At 38.1% G+C, this 24,164-nt stretch overlaps 1 protein-coding gene across 11 annotated transcripts in view; it reads left to right on the top strand.

Annotated features, from left to right (window-relative positions):
- The window catches only part of Ntrk2 (neurotrophic receptor tyrosine kinase 2), a 333,650-nt gene that overhangs the window by 57,606 nt on the left and 251,880 nt on the right, over positions 1 to 24,164 (top strand). For all 11 annotated transcript variants that reach the window (XM_074052265.1, XM_074052264.1, XM_020153400.2 and 8 more), the window contains 3 exons: positions 7,528 to 7,563; positions 9,955 to 10,052; positions 16,028 to 16,127. In XM_074052265.1, the coding sequence (XP_073908366.1) occupies positions 7,528 to 7,563; positions 9,955 to 10,052; positions 16,028 to 16,127 (234 nt within the window). The remainder of the gene's footprint in view (positions 1 to 7,527; positions 7,564 to 9,954; positions 10,053 to 16,027; positions 16,128 to 24,164) is intronic.

Genomic DNA, 24,164 nt, shown 5'->3' with positions numbered 1-24,164 from the left:
ACAGTGAAAGCTCTCAGAGTGATTCTGTGGAAGCCCTCTGTGGGGGAGAGTAGCATGGCAACACTTCCCCCAAAGAAACTCCTTTATATATCCTTATTCTTTCTGCCTATGACCTCTTCAAGTCTCAAGATGATTAGATGTTTCAAAGGACATGGGTCCAGTTCTTAGCCAGTTCCTTTGTGAATTCTGCCTCTGAGTGCCTCACTTTCACTTTGATGTCAGTTACTGAGGCTGGAAGACTCTGGTTTAACATTCTGCTGTGCTAGAATATGAGGATTTTGAACAACATGTCAGCTCTTTCTTGGAGGTCTAAGAAACAAAAGGTACTGGGCTACCCCCTGTAGCAGTTTACGAAGCTCAAGACAAAATGGATTCTCCTTCTTAGGAAGCTGGCAAGGGGAGGAGAAAGACTGGGGGCTAAAACACAGCCTTTCCTCCCAATAAAGGACAACACTCCAACCATCCAGAAAATGACAAAAAGTGGAGAAACAGTTAGCCTTTTATTCTTGCTCCCTGGTCCTTTGTGGTTGCTTTCATCCTGGCTCTATGGATCAGCTTTGAATTCTCAGGGATGTCTGTGTCCCAGTATCAGGCAGAACTCAGCTGCAGATATGTGGAAAGAATAGGCAATGAGCATGAAGGGACCCTTTTGAATGTTTTCTTTTTTGTAGGAAACCACTGAACAGAGAAAATTAGGAGGAATATGTGGGACCTCTGAGATTTTACTTTTAACGATATAAACTCTTGTCACTTGTCATTGTCTAAATGACTTATTTTGACTGGATGTCTAACCTTGGAATCTTAATCATAGGTAGCCTGTGCTTTTTGGCATGGTTGGGAGGGGTTCAGGTTTTGGATTTCGGTCTCAGATCTCAACCATGTACATGGCCTTGAGCAATTTTCTTGATACCTCAGAGTGTGGCTTTCTCTCTCGCTAAAGTGTAAGGTTCTAGCGCCCACTTAGAAGCTTGGCATGAAGTTGAGCAAATCTGAAGTGCCTGATGCAGGGCCTGATACTCAACAGGTAGGCGCTTGTCATCTTCTCAGGTAGGCACTGAGGTATAATGGAGAAGGCACTCGTTTCTCACTACTCTTGGTGCTATTAAAAAAAGTGTGGGCTCACTAGGACTCTGCCATTTCACTATGTCCTTTATGGAGAAAGTGAAGTCAAAGTTTAGTTCCCAAAAAAGGTGGCTCTTTTTTGTGTCTGAGATTTTTTTTCTTCCACATGCTCCTTTGGAAGTATCTTTGGGAACAAAACCAATCTTCTGCCCTTACCCATAACACTTTTTTTTTTTTTTTGCAACTATGGCCAGAGATAACATGGTTGTCAGTATTTGAGTATCTATTTATTGCTTTATGTTTCTTTGAAAAATTGTCATCCTTTATGCCCACTGGGACATAAAGTCCCAGTGCTTTTGACTATGATAAAAAGCAAGCTGTAAACAGGGCTTCTTAAACCTTAATGCATCAACAGAATTCCTGAGGGAATTCTGCAGATTATGATTTGTTGGGTCTGGAAAAAGGCATTTCTAATTAACTTTGGGATACTGCTGATACCGTTGGTCTACAGACCACACTTTGAGTACTGCCCAGCAGAACCTGTGAAATCCCTGGAGGAACTGGTCAAGCATTCATCAAGATGAGTTTGCTGACTCCCTGACAATATCAAGTCATAACAGTAATAAAAACAGAGACTAGATGATGTGCATGATACCTTCTAATTGGGTCTGGCAGATAGTAAGATGAACTCAATACATGGCTTATGGAGGCTTAGGAGAGGGAATAAAAGTAGAGACAGTGATTGCACACGGATAAAGCATGGGTTTATCTAAGGATTCTCCAAAATATTCTGATGTATCCTATTTAGCTTACAGACAGAAATAAAGACTTGTCTAAGATGAAATTGATCCGCCCTGTAGCTGTGATTGGAATTCAATCCTACTTAGAGAAGTTCATGAAGTACCTTCACGGACAGGCAAAATGTGCATGGAGACTGAGTGGAGATTGTATGTGATGAGGATTTCTTACTTAAGCAGAATTTTAAGCAGAAATTAATGGCAGAGAGATTGCATAATAGTTTTCCATGGAGAAGGAACCTGGAGCCTCTGTTAACATCTTCTGATAAGATAGCACAAGTTCAAGCATTCTTAAGGCCAGCTACTTCTATAAGTGTGAACATGCTGATTGAGAGTAGATTGTCTTATCAAAGTCATTACGCAAGTGATGTCATTCTCCAGGCTTGGAACAAACTTCGCAGAGCAGAGCGCTAGATGATAAAATATCCTTGTTTTGAAGCTTACCATTCTCTAGGCAGTGCATAAGGAGTGTCTCTCTGGCCCACTCATTCAGGAAGAATGTCACAGCTCGAGAATGCTCATTCACACAAGCAGTGGGAGTTAGTGACTTATGCTTCCTAATTCAGGAGCAGTTGTCTTCTATGTGAAATGTGCGTCAGGAACAAACTATAAATATTGGAAGAGTTTTTCCCACAGCGTCTTCCGTGCTGTTTTATCAAAAGATTGATGACGTCTGGGTGAACTAGAGTTCTCTCTGCAGCTCTTAGAATTGCCCCAAACTGGCAGATTTAGATTCAGCCTGATTAAGCCAATGAACATCAGAGAAGAAATTTCTCCCAGAATTATTAATTAAAAAAATGTAACATCCTCTGTGCCTGGCACCTGTTGCCTTGGCCATTTGTCAGGAACCATTTCTTGTCATGGGGGTGAAAGATAGTTCTACCTGCTTTTCTGTCTTAAATAACTGAGAAGAGTATGGTTTGGCGGTAGGCTCATAATAATCATGATAATTAAGATTTATACTTAAATAGCTCTTTATATCTCAAGAGGACAATGTTAATTAATTATGCTTCCCAAAGCTCCTGAGGAGTTGCCAAAAGCCAATGCTATTATCCTTTCCTATCCTATGGAACACTCCTTTGTTACAGAAAAAGGGAAGAGAATCCCAGTGCTACATAGCAAATTAGTGGCTGAGGCAGAAATGAAACCCAGACATCCCAACCCCCCGCATCATCAGGCTCTGTGTTCAGCCTGGTTCTCAGAAAGTGAGGAAGAGGAGGACCCACCTACGTTAGAAGGCGCTGTTGACTAAAAGCAAGGATGGTTTATTTGAAGAGAGTATATCCTTTGCTATTGCTTTATCATATGGAACTCTTAGAAACATTTTTCAAGATCACACAAATTGTCTGCAAATAGAATTGAAGAAAAAAATCTTTTTCTTTCTTTTAAGGGTATTAGAGGGAGACTAAAAGTGTAAAGGAAGGAAACAGAGGTGTTTTCCTGGCCTCACCATTATTTTTATCTTGGTGGCAGAATACAAATGACTCCTACTGTCAGATAGCTATCTCTCTTTTCACTATTTTCCTTAAACTATAGCGTTTTACCATTAACAAGTCATAAGATATACTCATGGAGATTTACATAAAGTTCTAAGATTTACTCATGAGGTGTAGCCAAGATCAGAAACTACATGAAAAAGCCCTAAGTTACTTTGGGTAATTTAGCGTGGAATTAAGAGGATGGTGAAGTGCTTTGATTTAATACTATGAGAAAAGAAAAAAAGTAGTTTTGTCTTTTGTGTTTGGAATCCTCCATGCTGTAAGACTCTTCTCTTAGAAGCTCAGCCATTGCCTGTTTATTCTGGCTCTGTCAGGAGTGAGTCCTGGCTGTGACTCACTCCTGTTGTTCTTTTCATTTGGGGTGCTTTTGTCATGCTCTGGACCCATGACCCCTTTTCCATAATTCCTGATAACATTCCTCAGGTCAAGAACAAAGCAAAAGTACATGTAGCACCTCAGGACATGTCAGCCTTTTCAGAAGACAGAATTTGACCACAAGACAGCAGAGATTGTTACCTGGTCCTCACTTTCTGTTTGTTGTGGAGGAATTGTGGCTTTGACATGTGAGCCCACTGTGGAGGGATATAAGAACATAGCGTGCCAGTGGGTTAAGTAGAGTGCCCAGATTCCCATAATTTATTCCAGGGTTTTCCAGAATGAAGTGTTAGGGCTTGATGGGCTCTTGATGCCCGAATCAGATATTTCCTATTTGATGAAAGTTACTAGAATATACTATTCAAGGAAACATGCCCACTACAAGGGCATGACTCAAGTCAGATGCGACTCATTCATCTTTCATTCTCTGCACTAGAGTTTTTTTTTTTTTTTGCTCATAACCAGTGCTTGCCTTGCCTTATTTAGCTTTTAGTTCTGGATTCCTCCAACAAGGGTCTGTAACTGCAGGTATTTAATAAGCTTATTTAAATTAAGTGAAAGGAACCAATTAGAAATTAGACTTAAAAATGGCATGGTGTTTTCAAAATTCAGCTATTGCCAGAAGTCAACAAAGAAAGCTACAGCTTTTTTCTGTCTGCCTAGGTCTGTGCATCCCAATCTACGTGCCTGGCTTCCTGAAATCTGTGCCCACTGAGAAGTATTTTATTATAGGAAGTAGATCCTCATCAGACATAGTGCAGTATGCTTAGAAGGGGGGGAAAACAAACTACTGTTGTCTTGCAGAAAGTTTCATAATCTTACACTGAATTTGATTATTACTGACAGCAAAAGTAAAGTGACAGTGTTTCTCATGTCTCTGTCAAAATGAAGTTAGAGGAAAACATGGTACTTGTCAGAACGTTTAACTGTGGCCTAATTGTTTTGCTGGTGAGTGTGGTTGGACCCATAAGTCTGGAAAATGAGCCTTTTCTACATTATGGCCTAACCTATTTACTTGTGATCCCATCCCAAATTCTGTTTCTATTCCCAACATTTACTGTGTTAGCTGATGTGTTGTTCTTGGGTCTTCCTAGAGCTTTGTGGGGGTAGTGTGTTTGTGTGTTCCCTTTCTGTGATGAAGCATCTTAAGCCCACATGTCATTCATAGTCACTGAACCCATTTTAATGTGTGGCTGAGATTAATCTGGCTCGGAATGGGTCTTTTTGTTTTCATGAAGTTATGTGCATAGGAGAAAATGGTCACTGCAGGCCCACCCCTCATATGTGTGGCATTCATGAGAACAAATCAGAGGGACCATCTCCTCCTAGCTTTGTCAATGAAGGTCCCACATCCAGGAAAAGCCCTAAGTCATGGACAAACCAAATGGATTTGGCTGGGAGTGTCCCAATTTTAAAACTTAAAAGTCCAATGCTTCAGGAATCCTGTCTTAGAAGATCTAAGATGGATGGTCACCCTAATACAAATTAAGGTGTGCATAGTTATATCCAAATACCTAAAAATTATGAATCAAGTTGATGATTAGGAAACAAGATAGCCATCCATTTAATTTTTTCCCTGGTAAAATAGATATTGTTCTAGTTGAAAAATGTTGGAATTCTAATTTGAACATTGGGGTCACTTTTATGTGGTTTTTCATTTAGACTAAACTTGATTATTCACTGGGGAATTCATGAACAGAAAGTTGGCTCATTTCACTTTATTATAATGGCATTTTTTTGATAAACATAGTTTTATAATGACCTGGAAGGATGGGTTTATAGTTAGAATTCTCAGGCTCTTAGAGTTCATGTAGGAACATAGCTAGTCCCAGCTTCTGATCTGTGACTTTAGTCACCCAAAAAGGGTGGCTAGCTCCACCATCTGTCTTTATTCTGTCCTTATACTTCTCTGGGCTTGGATTAGAGGTAGCCATATTGGATTGGTACATGTAGGGGAAAGGCCAAGCAGGCCTAGGTAGAGGGTTTGGGGCATGTGGGAAAAGGACTTCAGTCCTAGGAACCTGGAGTGAGATCTAGAAGTGAGAGTTGGCCACTGGAGGACATGTACACCTTCAGACTCAGACTGCATGTGGAGGGGCAGAGTAAGAAGACAGCAGAGTAAGATCTTCCCAAATAATGGATTACCAAAAGCTCAAAGAATGACTCATTCTCCTGGTGCTATAGAACTTTCCCTTCAGCAGCTATAGCAAATCCTTGTGGTGTGCAAGACACTATTTGGTCTAGGGTTTCTGTAAAAGAAAAGGACTTCAGAGGATAGGTGGGTGCCTTACTGATGACATCAGGAAGACTGACTCTGGAACTCTTTGCGTATTTATTCACTGAATCACCCCTCAAACTGCAGGGAAATCTTCAAGTCAGTTCCCTTTCAGGATGTTGTATAAGGTACAAACAATTGTAATACACACTGACAGTTTACCTCAAAAATACCTCAAATTGGTGTGGAGGATAATAAAACTCCTCAAAGCACAATTGAAATTTACTGGAATCAATGACTTTGCATTAACAGGTAACAGCACAGGTTGTGCACTGAACAATTTCAAGTGGTACTATTAACATAGACTATAATATGGAAGTTGTCCTTGGAGTTGTGCAGAAAGCAAGGACTGCACAGCAGTATGCAGCATCCCTGACTTGAAGTACACAGCCATCCATTTAATTTTTTTCCCTGGTAAAACACATATTCTAGTTGAAATGTGTTGCAATTCTAATTTGAACATTGGAGCCACTTTTATTTGGCTCTTCATTTAGGCTAACTTTGGTTATTCCCTAGGGAATTCATGAACAGAAAATTAGCTCATTCCACTTTATTTTAATAACATCCTTCTGCTAAGGGTTCAGAAGTGAGATGAAAACATGAGTAAGCATTATGGTTTACTGTCTCATGCCTCACATGGCAAATGAAGTCTGAAAGCATGGGAAAAGACCTATGGAAATTTATTTTGCAATCATTTAAATGTTAAGATAAAATTTAATTTTATGTCCAAGTAGGCTTTCATGTAGAGATCCAGTCATCTATGCTCAGAGAATAAATAGCAAATGTTTTTGTCACCAGTAATTGTTGATGCTGAGTTTTAAATTTTTAAAAATGCTTTCGGCAATTTTCATGGGAATACCGTAAAGCAAAATACTGTAATTATCTTGACTCCAGAAATCAAGTTGGAATACTTTTACATTTCTGTCTGACATAATATTTATTTATAATCCTTCATATGTTGATGATGTCAATAGAAAAAGTAAATTTTATTTTCTATGTGGTATTAGGACAAAAAAATGGTATCATAAGAATTAGAATCCCTCCTAGACTAGGGGAAAGAAAAATTGTGTTTTAGATATTATTTTGCAGGGTGTTGAAAGAAAAATTGTGTTTTAGATATTATTTTGCAGGGTTTGATAGTAACCCCCAAACCACCAGAGAATAACAAAAATGGTGCAAAAATGACCTATTTCTGGAATAAAAATACCAAAATTATAGTTAACATGGTCAGCCATTTAATAAAAGCAGTATAAAAAAGAAATTATCATAATTAACTGATCTCTGAAGTGATTTCTTGCTATTCTTTTCTTTTTTTGAAGGATGGAAGTTGGAGATGTGGGGAGGAGACCAGTTAACATAAAGCAAACTCAGAATTTGAGATCTTATTTACCTGTCTTATAAGACAGTTTATTTGATTATAAAAACCTTAATGTGTTTTAGCATATTTTAATTTGTATAGACAGTAGTTTTTAACTTCCAAATGCATACTTATAAATCTTTGCTGTGTTTTGCTTTTTAGGTGCAAACCCAAATTATCCTGATTTACTTTATGAAGGTAGCTATCATATTTTCTTCATTTTGTGTTTTTCTGAAATGTTTGTGTATAATGAAATAAATTGAGTAAAAGAAGACCTCTAAGCTCAGTTAAATGTACACTTTAAGTACCACATAGGCCAAAATAACATCTCAGAAATCATTCAGTATTGATAGCTGTTTTCCCTTGATATTTACAGTGCCTGTAAATAGTACTTTCTCTTTCAGGCTCTGTTCTTGGAAGTAGTAAATCCATTCTGCTGTAACAAACATTTTGTTTCCATAATTGGGAGCTAATTACCTGTTTAAAAGCCATGACTACCAAGAAAAGGGAGGTATATCAGTTTCTGGCTATGACAGTAAACCTAATGCAGAAATATTTCTTGTGTAATAAGGAAGTGTGGCTCATGGGCAGGAACTTCCTAGGGAAGGCTTGCTTCATAGTTGGCTAAGTTAGCAGCTCAGCTGTGTCACTGGAGACCTTTCACCACCACCATTCCCTGGCCCAGGATTACCAGCTTCGCTGAAGACTGGTTCTCCTTATGGGTGGAAGTTGATGCTGGAAGAGAGACTTTTGCCATTCATATTGATGGGGGAGGGAAGAGCTTCTCCCTGTGTCCCAGAAGAAGAAGCTCCACCAAATGCTCTTTTTTCCCAAACCAAGAGACAGTTGGGCCACAGCCCATTCTTGCCTTCATTACTGAGAAGAGGGATGGGTTAACCTTTAGCTAACTAGATTCACTTGTGGAGGATGGGTCGTTTCCCTGGAGGTGGAAAGGCGTAAACCCTAAACAAAGTGAAGTACTCTTAGGTGCATGGAAGAAAAGGAACCCAAAAGTCCACCACACTGGCTTTCGATTATCTCGTCTCTACTTTGGTACTTTGACTGAATGCCAGGGATATTTCACCGGTTGTGAAAACCCATCTTTAATAGATTTCCTAAGCACCTTTATGATCACAAAGCAACCAAGTTTGGTGAAGTGACAGGCTGCATTTCAAGATTTGGCTTATAACTTCAGAATGAAAATAGTAAGATTGGTTAAAGTGTTATATTTATCCTAAAAATTCTGTTCTTTAACTTCATATTTAAATATATGTAGAGGCACTTAACTTTTTCTATAAAGCCATTCTATGTTTATATATTTATTATATGTGTATATTTAACTTGAGCTAATTTTAACTGGAAATTATGTTGTCTTTACCTGCTCATGCATGTTAAACAGTATTCCTTCCACACTGTGGTTTGGTTACCTTGTTGCATGTGATTTGCATATTTTTATTTTTATTTGACATGACATGATTTAAAGAAAGAGTAGCTTAGGTTGTATCACAGAGAATTATGTGTGAACTGTGATTTTTACATTTTAAAATTACATTTTGAATTTCTTTTCAGTAGCATCAAGATTTCAAAAATGTCATCCTTCCATTGACCTCAGATCCCATTTTGGGTCTTTGGGCCAAAATGCAATGCTTTTAAATTGTATACCTTTTAAAAATGGTTTAAATTTTGCATGAGTGCTATAATGTATAGCGGGGAAAATAAATAAGTAAATAAATAATATCTGTTCATGTTTGGAGTCAGTATGTTTAAAGATACTCAAAATGAACATGGTGAGAATGTGGGTTTTAGCATTCAGAATAAAATAGCAAACCAATAGAAAGTAGGTGGTTTTTCTGTTACTTTTCATTTCCATTCAAAGGAGCATTCTGCTAATAAAAATATAATTTAAATTTGTTGTCCTGAGGCCAGTGTGAAGACTCTTATCTAGAAAAGTTTCTCTGGGGCTGAGTTCATCCTGTGTAAGATGGAAATTGAAGGCACCCCTCCTATTTAGAAGTAAAATACAGACCTTTATAAACAACCTTGTCTGCACTAAGCTAAACATTTGCTCTTTGCTCAAATGAGATGCCCCTGCTCAGGAATCAGTGTTGATCATTTGAAATATTCATTAATGTCTGGGCTTTGCCACCTTCATGCTAGGTGGCCTTAGACTAATCATCTCACTTTCCTCATATGAGAAACTGGCAGTCAGGCTGGGTCTCTAAAGTCCCTTTCATGTCTAAAAATGATGACTCTTAGATGATTGATTCCCCTTCACATTTGCTTTAGGGATGCCATCAATAAAGGGATAGTTTGGATAGTTTCTGTAAGTGCAAAGAAGCCAGGTTTAGAACTTGAGCAACCCAAGAGTGATGTAAAGATCTGAGTTGAATAAAATTTTGTGTTATGCAGTCCTGACACTAAGTGTATTTAACTCAGCAGCTAGGGCGTGCTCCTTCCTCCAAACCAGGCTGTCATTGGTGGTGACTTGGGATCTCTTTGATTTATCTTGCTTTGTTCTGGGTCTTTTCTCAAGTTTTTTGGCAGTCTAATGATTTCATGTTCCTTCTTTACTCTTTTCTCCAATATAAGATTGGACTGCAGCAAATGACATTGGAGACACCACCAACAGAAGTAATGAAATCCCTTCCACAGACGTTGCTGACAAAACTGGCCGGGAGCATCTGTCGGTGAGTGGGATAAGCAGGTGCTTCCTATATGGGTACTGAGCATTTTGGACACTCAAAGTTGGAGGAATTGTAGCTGCTTCCAAAGACATTTTTATCACTCAGATGTAAATAGGCCATTGCGGGTTGGAGGGATTATTAATAGAAAGATTTAAGAAAAGTGATAAAGGTGCTACATAGCCTCTGTCTTAGCATCATTTTTTTCAATCTGGATGTATACTACTTTTGCTAGTGGTTCTTATTTCAAATGTATGCTCTTTACAAGATGATCAGTACAGGATCGATAGACCAGTGTTCTCATTCAGAGGACACGCCTTCATACCTGCTGCCTTAAAGCTTGTAATAAAAAATTGGAGTGCCCACCAGATGTAGGAATCCAGCCCTTTCTGGGGGATATGGCATGGCTCAGTCATGTAGGAGATGTACTTCAGCCAGAGGCTCTAGGTGTGAGGTGGCATTCTGTGCGGCCATGCAGGCCTGGAGGGAGGTCATCTGAGGACATGTGAACGAGAGCTTGCAGAAGGGGATGGCACAGGTACCTGCCTGAGGGCAACAGCATCTTCAGGGTTGCAGTCATGCATAGGGAGGTTGGAGACGTAGGTCTTGAAATAACGAGGAGTGAGAAGCAATAGAAGGAGGGAATCACCATTCTTAGGGTTCAGTGCTGGGATTAGTCTGTCACTTGTCATATGCACACAGCAAGTTCTGTGAACTCTGCCTCCTTATAAATTCTGAATCTGTCCATACCCCTTTCTATCTACTGCCACAGTTTCAGACTGACCTAGAGTTTGAGGAACTATGACCTATGGATAAAGTCCAGATCACCACCTGTTCTTGTGTGGTTTGCAGGCTCACAATAGTTTTTACTATTTTTTTTTGGTGGTATGGTGGATGGAACTCAAGACCTCACACTTGTTATGCAAGTGCTCTAACACTTGAGCCGTACCTTCTGTGCTTTTGCAGATAGGGACTTGTGCTTTTGCCCAGCCTGGGCTTAGACTGTGATCCTCCTACCTCCACCTCCCAAGTAGTTGGGATTGTAAGCATGTACCACCAGGCCAGGCTGGTGGTACATTTTACATTTTAAAAAATAGCTTTTAAAATCCAAAAGAAGAATGATGTTTCATGACATGAAAATTTTATGAAATTCAAATTTTGGTGTCCATAAATAAAGTTTTATTGGAATGAAGTCATGCCCACTCACTTACAAATTGGCTATGGCTACTTCTGTACAATAGTGGTAGGTGGAATCATTGCAGCTGAGACCAGATGGCCTGCAAAGCTGCAAATATTTACTATCTGGTGCTTTAAAAAGAAGCTTGCACAATTGCTTCTTTTGGGATGCCACTGCAGCCTCCTGGCCAGCTTGTCATCTTCTGCTCTTTACTCACCTGAACAACCTGTGAAAGCACAAACAGATCACCTTTTTAAAAGTTTATTTTATTTTTAATTGACAAATAATGATTGTATATATTTATGGGTGAGAAAGTACTATTTCCATATATGCATACATTGTGAATAATAAAATCAGAGAATTAGCACATCCATCACCTAGAATGCTTAGTTTTTTTGTGGCAAGAACATTTAAAATCCTCTTTTTTAGCTATCTTAAAATGCAGTTATTACTGAAAATACATTATTACTAAGTGTAGTCCCACCTAAGTTTTACTTGACACCTGTGACTACACTCTCCTTTTTCCCAGTCCACCCTCCACCATCTACTGCCTCAGCTTCTGGTCACCACCATTTTCCTCCTCCTATGAGATTGTCTGTTTTAGATTCTAAATATGGGGAAATAAGGCAGTATTTGTCTCTCTGTGCCTGGCTTATTTCACTCACATGATGTCCTTTAGGGTAACCCATGTTACTGCAAATGACAGATTTGCCTTTTTTTTTTATCATATTTTTGTTACAATTTTCAGAGTCCTCTCAATGTTATTTAAATACAGCTTCTATTATAAAAACCAAATTCCTCATGGTGGCTTTCATGGCTATATCCTATCCCTTAAGAAGATTCCCTGTCACATAGTAGGCACTCAGTAATAAATCTGACTAGACTTACGGTTAATATTAGAGAATGAGCTGTAGAACAAAGAGATTAGAAATTGGGGGATTTGTTAGGGGTATGATGCAATAATCAGACAATGTGGTTTACACTTGAGCCAAGGGCATGAGAATGGGAATGGGAGGCTCATGTGAGGTACAATTGCAACTCAAAGTGCAAAGCACATATCCAGTACACACACACACACACACACACACACACACATACATACACATACACAAACACACACACATACTTTGACACATGGCCTCTTGCATTACATTGAAATAGAAGAACAATGCTATGCTTAATCAATTGGAGAATCATTATTGCTCCTTGCCTTATGTGGTTGTTTTAGTTTTTATTCTCATAACCCAATTTCTTGGTTTGAATAAGTTGTTTGTGTACCTAAGAAATCCAAGCAGTGTACATTAAGCCCACAGATATGCATGTATTCCAGTTACTAAAAATTATATATCAACTTTAGTTTTCTCTTTTTTAAGTAATATAAATGATAAATTGAGGACCCTGATTGTCATAGCTCAATTAAATTTTATCTGCATACAGTATTGAAGATAGTAAGATCAGCCAAGGCAATTGCCCCTATAAGACAGAGACAAGGCCATGTTTTTCAGAGTTAAAAGAACAACTTAAAATTATATGAGGTTCAGATTTTTAATACATAATTGGTTTCTAATTACAAGGAGTTTATTAGATTAGAAGACGAGTTTAAGAGCCAGGGAACTGATAAGTAAGTTAAAGGTATTGTCAGACTTATTTGGAAGATAATCTTAAACCTTGGCTTTCTGGCACAAGAGCTTTCATCGGGCCGGATGTAGAGGTACACACCAGTAATCCCAGATACTCAGGAGGCAGCAGTAGGAGGATTGCAGTTCCATGCTGGCCCAGGAAAAAGCATGAATCCTATCTAAAAAATAAACTAAAGCAAAAAGGGCTTGGGGTATTGTTCAAGTGGTAAAGCATGAAGCACTGAGTTCAATCCCCAGAATCACCAAAATGAAATGAACTGAAATAAAATAATACAAAGTAAAATAATACAAAATAAATAAAAAGAGCTCCTCATGCACTTTGTTGGATTTGCAAGGAAAGGCAGAACCCATTTATTCTATTCTAAGTGATATCCTTGGATGAAAATTAAGCAACTATCTAATCAATCAACTAACCAAACTCATCCATGATTGACTCCTACTTAAAGACCATCCCAATCCCAACACTTGCACAGTGCATAAAGCTCTACATTAATTCAATTTTGAAAAAGTGATTCTTCTGATTGTCACAGAAGTCTTTGTTTATTGAAGGATTTACATTCAGAGTGACTTTAGTAGATAAAGCATATTTCTTAAATCATTAACTGTTTTTCAGCAAGGAACCCCTTTGCCCTTTTCCTGGTTGACGTTCACATTTTATAACTACATGCAGAAAGCAGAGCAGGAATTATTATCTAATAAGGAATAGAAGCCTTGAAAAGTAAAGTATCTGTTGTAGCTTGCACAGCTGGTACAGGTTGGGGTGTTCTAAAATATAGGGACCCAGGAATCCTGAACCTCAGCGAGAGACTTTTTCAAAGGAGCACATTGTACTGCGAGAGTGGTAATGTGTACTAAGAGGGACTTAGTACAAGTCATCTAACCTCTTTCCACCCCGCTTTTATTATCTGTAAGATGAAGTTTGAATTGGTCTATTTAGGTTTTCCCTTTCTAGTTTAGAAATATAGAATTTAATAAAAGCAGAGAAATAGTTAAAATATTACCCTGAAACATTAGTTAGAAATAAAGATTAACAATACAATAAGAAAAAAAAATCTCCAAACTCATTAGGCAAATTTGAGGGAGATGGCTTTGGTTAGCACAAGTCAATCCACAATTAGCCTTGTGGGAATTGCTGTGTACCTAGGCTGGTGAGGCAGAGTGAAGGTTGTACTCAAACTTGCCTAGGAGCTCTGTCTCGAAGAGACAATTGTCCCTAAGGTTTCATCTTGACCAAGTGATCAGCATTGCCCTTTTCTTGCTTTGTGAATTATTTAATGCTGTCCTCATCTAACATCATGGGAGGATTAGCCCTGGGGTTTCATTTTCCTACCTTCAGGTCATCCACACACTTTGTATAATTAACAGGTTTTATATCTGAAAGAATCATTTCAAATTTCAAGGTTGAGAGAGATGACCTTGGGATGTTTATTTTTTTCTCTAAGTTTTAGTTTTATCATCATCATCTCATTTCTAACATTAAGTTATTATTAATTGTAATAAACACTGCTCCAAGCCCATTTTCTGCATTAACTCATTGAGGATTTTGCAACAATCTATACAGAATTATTGTATTCCCTATTTTACATATGAGGATTATGAGATACAGAGAGGTTAAATAATTCTAAAGTCATGCATCTAAAAATTCTAATAATCTGAATTGTATGCTCAGAATGAACACATGGTCTTAAAAAATCTCTACTCAGTAGTTCTCACTGTAAGATGGTTGTATCAGTCAGGATGAATTCTGCTACAGTAACAAAAATCCCCACGTCTCTTAGCAGTTTAAAGCCACAAAGGTTTCTTTCATGCTTTATTACACGTATTGGCTGGGAGCTCTGTTCAGCCCTGTCCTAGTCAAGGGCTCAGCTGACAAAGCAGCTGGTCTTTGGAGAGTTAGCCTTTATTATGCTGGAGAGAGACAGAGAGAGCTGTAGAGTAGAGTGGAGTAAGGTTACTTGACTTTAGCACTATTGGCATTTGTAGGTGAATAGTTGTTTGAGATTCTTGCCCTAGTCATTGTAGCAGCATCCCTGACTTCTGCCCACTAGATGCTAGTAGCATCTTCCCCTGAGTTCTGACCAGCCAGAATAGTCAACTGTCCCCTGAGTTCTGACCAGCCAGAATAGTCAACTGTCCCCTGAGTTCTGACCAGCCAGAATAGTCAACTGTCCCCTGGGTGGCAATTTCATCCCTGGTTAGAACCACTGCCTTAGACAAAGATGTCAGACTAGCAATGAAATTACCAATTAGTCACATGAACCTGCCTAACCACAAGCAAGCCAAGAAGTGCATTTTATAGAGAAATGTAGGGAAAAACGGAAAGTTTTGGTGAATTGTGCTAATTAATGATTACCTCAAAGGGCGATAGAATGATCTGTTTGGGGATTATTATGTAGATTAAATGACACAGTGAAGTTTAAGTGTCTCAGTCAGTGTGTACACCTGACAGTTAAAGCAGGAATTGTCAAACTATGACAACTACCAATCCAGCTACCCATCTATTTTTGTAAATAAACTTTTATTGGAACATGGTTATGCCCATTTGTTGCCACATTTTCTATGGCTCCTTTCATGCTGGCAGAGCCAAATCCTTGCAAACAGATGGCTAAAGAGCCTAACATTTACTATCTGACACGTAACCAAGGTTTGCCACCTCCTTGGAACTTTTGTTTTGGAAACATGACCTTGGGCTGAGCAAAACTGGAAGGTGCGGCACAGTGTGCTTACATCTTTATTTGTAACATGTTAGGATGTACTTAGAGTGGCATTGTGTTGTATTGCACTAAGGAGCAGTGGTAGCACTGTGAACTGAGTTTCCCACTTATTCCTGTCATCTCCCTCTCTCTCTCTCACTCTCTCTGTCCCCCCACCCCCGCCCTGTCTCCAGATGAGATGAGGGATATATTATGATTATATATTCTATTAATTAAATACCCATTTTATGAACTTTCACTTTTGGTTTCTCACTTGTGAAGTAGGCATAATCATAGGACCTATGTGCTTTGTCACTGGGTTGTAGAGAATTAAGTGAATTAATGTATTTAAAGCCATTATAGGAGAAAGCAGTAACCATTCAATAAACATTAACTGTAGTCATCACCGCTGTCATATAATTACAGGGAACTAATTAGCAAGATTTTCACTGCTTCTCTTCCTCTCCCCAGGTTTATGCCGTGGTGGTAATTGCGTCTGTGGTGGGATTTTGTCTGCTGGTAATGCTGTTCTTGCTTAAGTTGGCAAGACACTCCAAGTTTGGCATGAAAGGTAAGAAGGGTTGTGTTTATTTTACTTCTTATGTGGAATCATTTTTGGTTTATGACTAACACTAATTACCACTAAAGAAGAAAGTGACTAGGTTTACAATGACTGGGTTTTAATGCTGAAAAAATAGCAACAAGGATATGATACTACAAATCAAGACACATACGTTAATTATGCAGTGCTACCCGCTTTCCCAGGAGGACACAGGACTGGTTTCTTGAGTGTTCAGTGGCTAATAATGAGAGGCTTCTGAGTAGTGCTGGGTTGTTTCATGGAGGTAGGTGAGGCACAGATGCACAGGGTAGTGTGGACAGGTATACTTTGTGCATGAAGGTTCTTTCTGCTACACATTTAATTTCTGATCTCCAGTGGTATGTTTTGTCTTGCTATTGCTTTTCCATAGTCTCATTTTTTGAAATTTAAACCATGAGAAGCAAAATAAGAACAGCCATTGGTGATAAATTGAAGTCTTGTGTTTCTACTAAAAGTGGGAATTTTTTCTGTGCTAGATTCAAAATTAAGGGTTATATTGTCAAGAATAGATAAAATAATAGATTTTTGTTTGGAGGCCAGAAAGTTAATTGGGGAGGAAGGGGCTTGTATAAATGTTTTTTGTTATAGAAAAAGTGAGACATTTAAATGATTTAAAGCACTTGTTTTGAAATTCCAGCTTCTGTATTGGCTGATATGCTCTTGTTCTATTTTGTGTGATCTCTAATAGCTAGATACTGTGAATGGAAAAGCTGTGAAGAAGGCTTAGTGTGTCCTAGTTGTGTTGGCGAGTAAGTTTGGTGGGTTTTCTTTAACTGTGTGGTCTCTTGCAATTGCTATTAATGTTGCATGTGTACTTGGAACAGAACGGTCAGGTAGCAGTAACTTTCCCAGCATATGCTGGGCCCCAGGGTAGATCAGATCTATTTTGATGTTTACCTTCTCTTACTTTGTTGGTGCCTGTTACCAAAATTCCCAAATTGAAAATGAAGAGGGTAAAAAGGAGGTATAGTAAAACAAAACAAAACCAAAAAACACCTTGAAACCTCACCTGGACTCCATTTGATCTGCTGATCCTTACCATTGCTTTGGGAGGAGAAAAGGTCATTGCCCGATCATCACTGCCTGAGATGATTTTAATTCATTGTACACAGTGGATCTTAAGCTTGCCTGGATGCCAGAAGCCCTCATAGGACTTGTGGAGACATGGATTTCTGGGTACCCCCACAGGTTCTGACTTTATTCATGGACCTGAGAACTGACATTTCTAAGTTTCCAGATGATGCTGATTCTGCTGTGGCCCAAGAATTCTTTGAGAATCACAATTCCATGTCATAAACATGGGCCACGAGGTCTTCCTTTGAGTGTGACAAGGCTTATGGGTGTCATGCAAACCAAATTCACCCATTGCTCCCCAGACCTTTTGGGGTTCCAGTATCTCAGCTGTTTCCCAGGCCAGACTAGGTGGCTGATTACCTATCATGGCAATATATGTTCTTCATTTTTGTCAGGTGTTTTTTGTTTGTTTGTTTTCTTGGAGGCTCTTGGTGTGCATGTCACCAAGCATGGCTTTTACTGGAGAGTACCAGATTCTAACAGCCTAGAATTTCCTTTCTTGAGGGACTTTCTTGGGGTCTTTTATCCTGTGAGGTCTTCAGAGAGAGGACATGCCAGGTTCTTTTGGGAGCTCATTAAAAGCTTTGAGAATCCTGGGAGCAAAATTTAGGAACCTTCTCCATGCTTGATTTAGGAATGCCACTGACAGAAGAATTATATCTGTAAATGTCAATCTACTCTCTGTAGCAGTGAGAGAGGAATAGACACTTTGTTTCAGAGACAATTATGATTTATATTGAGACCCCCACCTTGACACTGAAGCAGTGTTTTATTTGGATAATTTGGGTGATTACCACTAAAGCACCTACATTTTCTGAGGATAGCCTGAGGGTATCCTTAATGAATTAGAAGAAAGAGCTTGCTTAACCTTGACACAGAACCAGTAAGTGATTTTCTTCAGGCAGTAACTTACTATAGTGTATGTTTTTCTCCCTTCTTCCTAAACATAAATGAAATTTTGTTTTGAAATTTCATCTCAGAGACTCCTGTTCTTGTTTAGAATAGCTTATTTTTCTATTTTTAGCTACACGTTGATCTGTGGCATGATGTGAACAAGTTGAGCCTGAGCTAAGATTATTGTTTTACAAGTTAGATGCCAAGTTAATAATCTTTGGGGATGTAGAAATTACGACATGGCTCACGCATCAAGTGCAAATGAAACTGGAAAATTAATGTAAGTTAATGCACTTTAAATGCTGTTAGAGCAAGGATTATTGCTGAAAAACATATGTCCTCAAAAAAAGGGAGAATATGTGAAAATATTACATTACTTCCGGAAATAACTAGGCAACATGTCAGTCATGATTTCTGAGTAAAAACAGAATAAACTGTGCATAGCCTTGGTCAGAACTACGACATTGTGAGTGGCCAATGGTTGATATAAAGATGAGCTAATTCTAATGAAATCCTTGGCCTCAAAAGCATCTTTGGTGAGATTTTAACCCCATTATATTCCATTATCCTGGAAACAGATTGAGATAGAGGATGACTGCCAGCCCACCCACAGGTGTTCATTGCTTTGTGCCATCCCTAGCTGTAATAGTTTTCCATAGCTGCAACAAAATACCTGAAGACAGATGGTTGATAAGAAAGAGGTTTATTTAGCTCACAGTTTGGGAGTCTGAAAGTCTAAGCAGCATTTTGCTACTTCTGGTTAGAACCTCTTAACTTTGTTACATCATGGCAGGAGTTTGTAAGAGAGTGGGGAGGAGGAATTAAAAGCAAGAGAGATAGGAAGTCAGAGTAAGGGCAGGCATTCTTGCTCTTTTATAACAACTCTCTCACAGGAGCTAACTCACTCTACAAGGCAGTATTAACTATTTCCAAGGGCTGCATCCCCAGTGACCTAATCACCCTCCACTGGGCCCCACTTCTTAAAGATCTCATGCCATCTCCCAACACTGTTACACTAGGGGCCAAGCTTCCGACATACAAACTTTCAGGGAACAAGTCACATTCAAACTATAGGCTAGCTTTGCATGATTTATCTTGGGTGTCTACTATTTCACTTTGTGGTACAAACCCTGAGGTTATGAATGACAGTTTTAAATTGCTGATTTGAAGGGCCCAAAGTAATGCAACCCAGAAACCTCTTAAAGATCACACTGCATGCAGGGAAACTTAAGCATTATGGGTTAGGAGAACCCCCCCCCATATATTATTTATAGTGCTGTTTCTAGGAGAAGGTGATCTCTACGTTCCAAATCAGTGAGTTAAATCTGGATTTGAGAATACAGTCTAGAACCTGTGGTTGTCTTTGGAGGTAGGATAGGACTGGGAGCGTCTTTGAAATTTTTCCTTTGTTCTTTGGCTTGCTATTTTGCATATGAAGATCTTCAATTTTTACTTCTCTGCCTTTAATATATGGCTTTAGAATTTGTGTTTTTGTCTAGTTCTGAAGCCAGCAAAAGTACCAGATGGTAGGTCATATCTTGCTGTTAACCTAGAATTTATCTTTCACTGTTGCTTGCTATAGGTTAAGGTTCTTGTTGTTAATGTGCAGTAGGTTACTGACTCTTTTTCAATAAAGATGTCAAGGATTAGAATTTATCCCTCTACAATTTCCCTTATTCATTTCTGTATCTTGACATTGTCCTGTTGTTTTGTGGTTGGATTTTTAGTTACTATAAAAGTAGAAGCCCCAAGTAAAGACCATCTGTTGGTGTCTGGCCTTCTGTATACAGATTATTCTTATGTGTATTTAATGTGGACACATAAGATGTATAGCAAATCTATGTCTGTATCAGTACCTCTATATGTAAGTATATGAATTTATCCTTTTTTTTTTGAATACTATCTCTGATTTAATTTTACAGGGATTAAAGAATTTTCTACAACAACTTTTAAAATTTTTTTCTTTTTTTTGCTATCATATTATTGTTGTACTGGGGGTACACTGTGACATTTACAAAAGTTCTTATAATATATCATTGTTGAATTCACTCCCTCCATCATTCTCCTTTATTCCTCCCCTCCCCACTCCTGGAATAGTTTCAATAGGTCTCATTTTTTCATTTATATACATGAGTACATAATATTTCTACCACATTTGCCCTTTTACATCCTTTCCTTATATCCTGCTCCTTCCCACTAGACCCAACCCCCAGACAGGACCCATTTTACCTTCCTGTTCTCCATTTTTGAAAAAAGACATTTTTGTTTGTTTAAGATATCTATACAGGGAGTTTCATTGTGACATTTCCATGTCTATATGTGTTATATCCCAAATTGGTTCATAGTCTCTATTTTTCTCCTTTCTACCCTAGTCCTCTTCTTATGGTAGTTTCAACAGGTTTAAAAATTCTGTATTCATTCTTGTGTAGGATGTACATCAACCATATTCACCTTCTTAATTTCCTTCTTTTACCTTCCCTCTCTGGTATGTGACCTCCCCTTAGCTTGACCTGTTCATCATAATATTGCTTGTATTTTTATTAGGTCTATCTTCCACATATGAGAGAAAACATGTGCCCTTTGGCCTTCTGAACCTGGCTAACTTCACTTAAGATGATGTTCTCCAGTTCCATTCATTTACCTGCAAACAATAAAATTTCTCTCTTCTTTGTGACGGAATAAATTTCCAGTGTATATGAATACTACATTTTCTTAATCCATTCATCATTTGCCGGGCATCTCGGCTATTTCTATAACTTGGTTATTGTGAATAATGCTGCAGTAAACATGGTGTGCAGGTGTCTTTATTGTAACCTGACTTACATTCCTTCAGTCATATACCTAGGAGTGATATCGCTGGATCGTATGGCAGCTCTATTTTTAGTTTTTAGAGGAGCCTCCGTACTGCTTTCCATAGTGGTTGTACTAATTTACATTCCCACCAGCATTGTATGAGGTTTCCTTTTTTTCCCTCATCCTCTAGAGCAGTTTTGTTGTCAAAGAACAGGCAACTGGATCTTTGAGTGCCTTGCTTGTACTGTAACCAAGTCTTATGTTTAGATCTCACAATGCTTCCTGGCTCCCTTTCTTTCTTGAGGCTGTAGAAGTGCATATAACGGGGCAATAGAAGCATTTATGAGCACATGGGTTGCCAGGACTTCAGTGAGCCCCACGTTGGGAGCCCTGCCTGTGTCTTTGATGGTGTTTAGGGTTGGAAAAAATGTAAAGGAGCTATCAGTGAAGAGGAGCTTGTCATTCATCATACTGGTGAAGCATAGCTTTGGCTATCAGGTTTGTGTTACTTGCATTTCCTGATGGAAATCCACAGGTGACATTTCTCCATTAAGCACTGATGCATCCTTTGGATGTCTAAGTAAAATATCACAGTGGCCCTAAGAAATTCTTACAGAAGGAAGTAGAAGAGAAAGACTTATCTTTCATTGTCTCATTGCATGCACAGAGCTCCTCTGTGGCCTCTTACCCTGCAAGTAAAATACCCTGCACGCATCCAATCCTGCTATCAGAACTTTAGAAGTTTCCTACTAGTAAAGACTGAAAAGCAGCCCCACCTAAGGACACAGATCCAGGTTTTCTTAACTCCAGACTCAAGGCTCACTGTTTAAGTTTCTGCTCTTAAAAATGATCTAGATGTTTTGTTAAAACAGCAACCCAAAAATCTGGTTACTTAAAAATAGTCATAAACATAGAAGGGCCAATGCTACAGAGGTTGGAGATTAAAGCGTTTGCATGAGCTGAAAGCGATCATGGAAAGTTTAGAAGACTGAGTTTAACAGATATTTGGATCAACTTTTAAAAGAGGGAAAAATGTGACCAAAAGCCAGAAACACAGTTGAAGAAACATCTGTAAGGACAAACTGTTTTCCATATGTCCCGTTACTTATTTTTTAAATAACAATAACATTGAAAAAATTATAACACTAACAAATGAGTGCATTCTTGTTTGTCAAAATTCCCTGCAGTTTAGGAATATATGAAGTTAAAAATGGAAGTTCCTCATCACCCTCTTTTCCCGTTACCATTTCCACTCCCAGAAATAACTTTCTTTATCCACCCAGAATGCATATATTATGTAAATGATCAAACATGCAGCTTCATTTATTATATAGATAATCAAATATATAGCGTCACTTTTTTCCATCAAGAAATTATAATACCCATTTTGTTCTGCTTCTTTTTCTAAGATAACAGTTTGCCTTGTAGATCTTTCTGGATTAGTACCTATGGCATCTACTGTACCCTATTGCAGAGTATTTTCTATCATCCTGATATCTGTCTACTTTTGTCTCAATCCTGGTTCTGCTTCTTAGAAGCTATGTAACTTTGAGCAAGTTTCTGATCTTCTCTTGCCTCAGTATTTCTTTTCTTCAGTGGAGCACTGTGTTTAGTCAGCTTTCCATTACTGTAATGAAATATCTGAGATGATCAACTTATTAAGAGATGAGGTTTATTTTGGCTCAGAGTTTTAGAGGTTTCAGTCTATTGCTTTGGACCGTGTGATGGAGCACATCATGGTAGAAACAAGTCGTAGAGTAAAACCATTCATCTCATGGTCAAGAAGTGAAAGAAAAAAAAAAGAGGAAGAGGCTGGAGCCTCATGAAACCCTTTGAGGGCATGCCCCTGACTGCTGAGCTCCACTCAGAGGCCCACCATCTTAAAGCTTTTACCACCTTCCAACAATGCCATGCTGGGAACCAAGTCTTAAACACACAAGCCTTTGGAGAACATTCCAGATCCAAACTACAGTGGGCAATAAAAATAACTACTTCATGGGGTTGTTATGAAGGCAAACTGAGTTTATATTTGTGAAGCACTTAAGAATATTCCTAGCATCTATTGGCATATAAGTAGTTACTGTTATTATTTCTATCAATGAAATGTGATTTATTTGACACATTTAGACATTTAAGTTTTTACCAAGTTTTCAGAAAATTGTTTCAAATAACACCTTCTGTATAGAGACAGATATTTGGAAATGGATTGCGGAGAGGAAAAGAGCATGCTTTCAGTGTGATAGACTACCTTGCACACATCCATAACAGTGTCTGAGTGTACCCTTTGGTTATTATTCTTGCCCATGCTGGATGTTATCAGTCTTTCATATTTTGCCCAGTTTGGGTTGAAATGATATTTGATTAATGATAAAGTTAAGCATTTTATCATGTGAAGAATAAGGAGGAATGTTATTTTGTTGTGGATTTGTAAATGTAAAGTACTTTATACATGTTAATTTTTATTGGCTATATACATTATTCATGTTTTCTTCTAGTTTTTTTGACTTTTCTTCTAGACTTTTGTCTTTGGCAAACAAAAAGATTTACCTTTTTTTTAAAGACACAAATCTATCTTTATTTTTTTTTTAATCTAAGTTTCCTGTGTTGCTTAAGAAAGCCTCTCCCACCCTAAGGTTATAAACACTACTTTAAATTTTTTCACTTGTCTTACTGTGTGCTTTTAAAACTTTTTAATCCTTTTGCAATCCTTTTTCTTTTATAAAGTTTGTATGATATGTTCTTGTGTTTTTCCGAGATGCATAGGATAAAGACACTTGTGCAGATTTTAGTGTGACATTTTCAGAGAGATCAACAGTATTAACTTTCTAGAATTAGAAATTTCCTACTAAAAAGAAAATTTAAGGAAACTAGTGATTAACTCACTTTTGGAAAGTAAATAAGTAGCTTTGTTAGTTCTTTTTTATGGTATGGGAATGTAAACCTCTCAAAACAGTATCAGAGAAAATAAGTTTTATAAGAAACATTTTTTTAACCACCTTCTCCATAACTTCAAATTAAGCTGAAAGCATAGTTTAGAACTCTTTTAGTAGAAGAACCAAATTTTTCAAATCCTTAGGTATTTCAGAAAATATATTCAGTTGAAGGAGTTGAGTTGTTTAACTAATTGAAAATATATCTAAAGAAAAGAATTAGCCCACACGTCTCTTTCCTGTTGTTTGGTGATTTGAATGAAAGTATTTTCCCATGCTTGCAAGCTGAAGATCTGCTTTCCAAAGTCTCTTACTT

This window comes from Castor canadensis, chromosome 13, assembly GCF_047511655.1.
Source record: "Castor canadensis chromosome 13, mCasCan1.hap1v2, whole genome shotgun sequence".
In the NCBI taxonomy this organism is placed as follows: domain Eukaryota; kingdom Metazoa; phylum Chordata; class Mammalia; order Rodentia; family Castoridae; genus Castor; species Castor canadensis.
The sequence above is the reverse complement of the archived record's forward strand: the minus strand, read 5'-3'. Positions and strand labels throughout refer to the sequence as shown.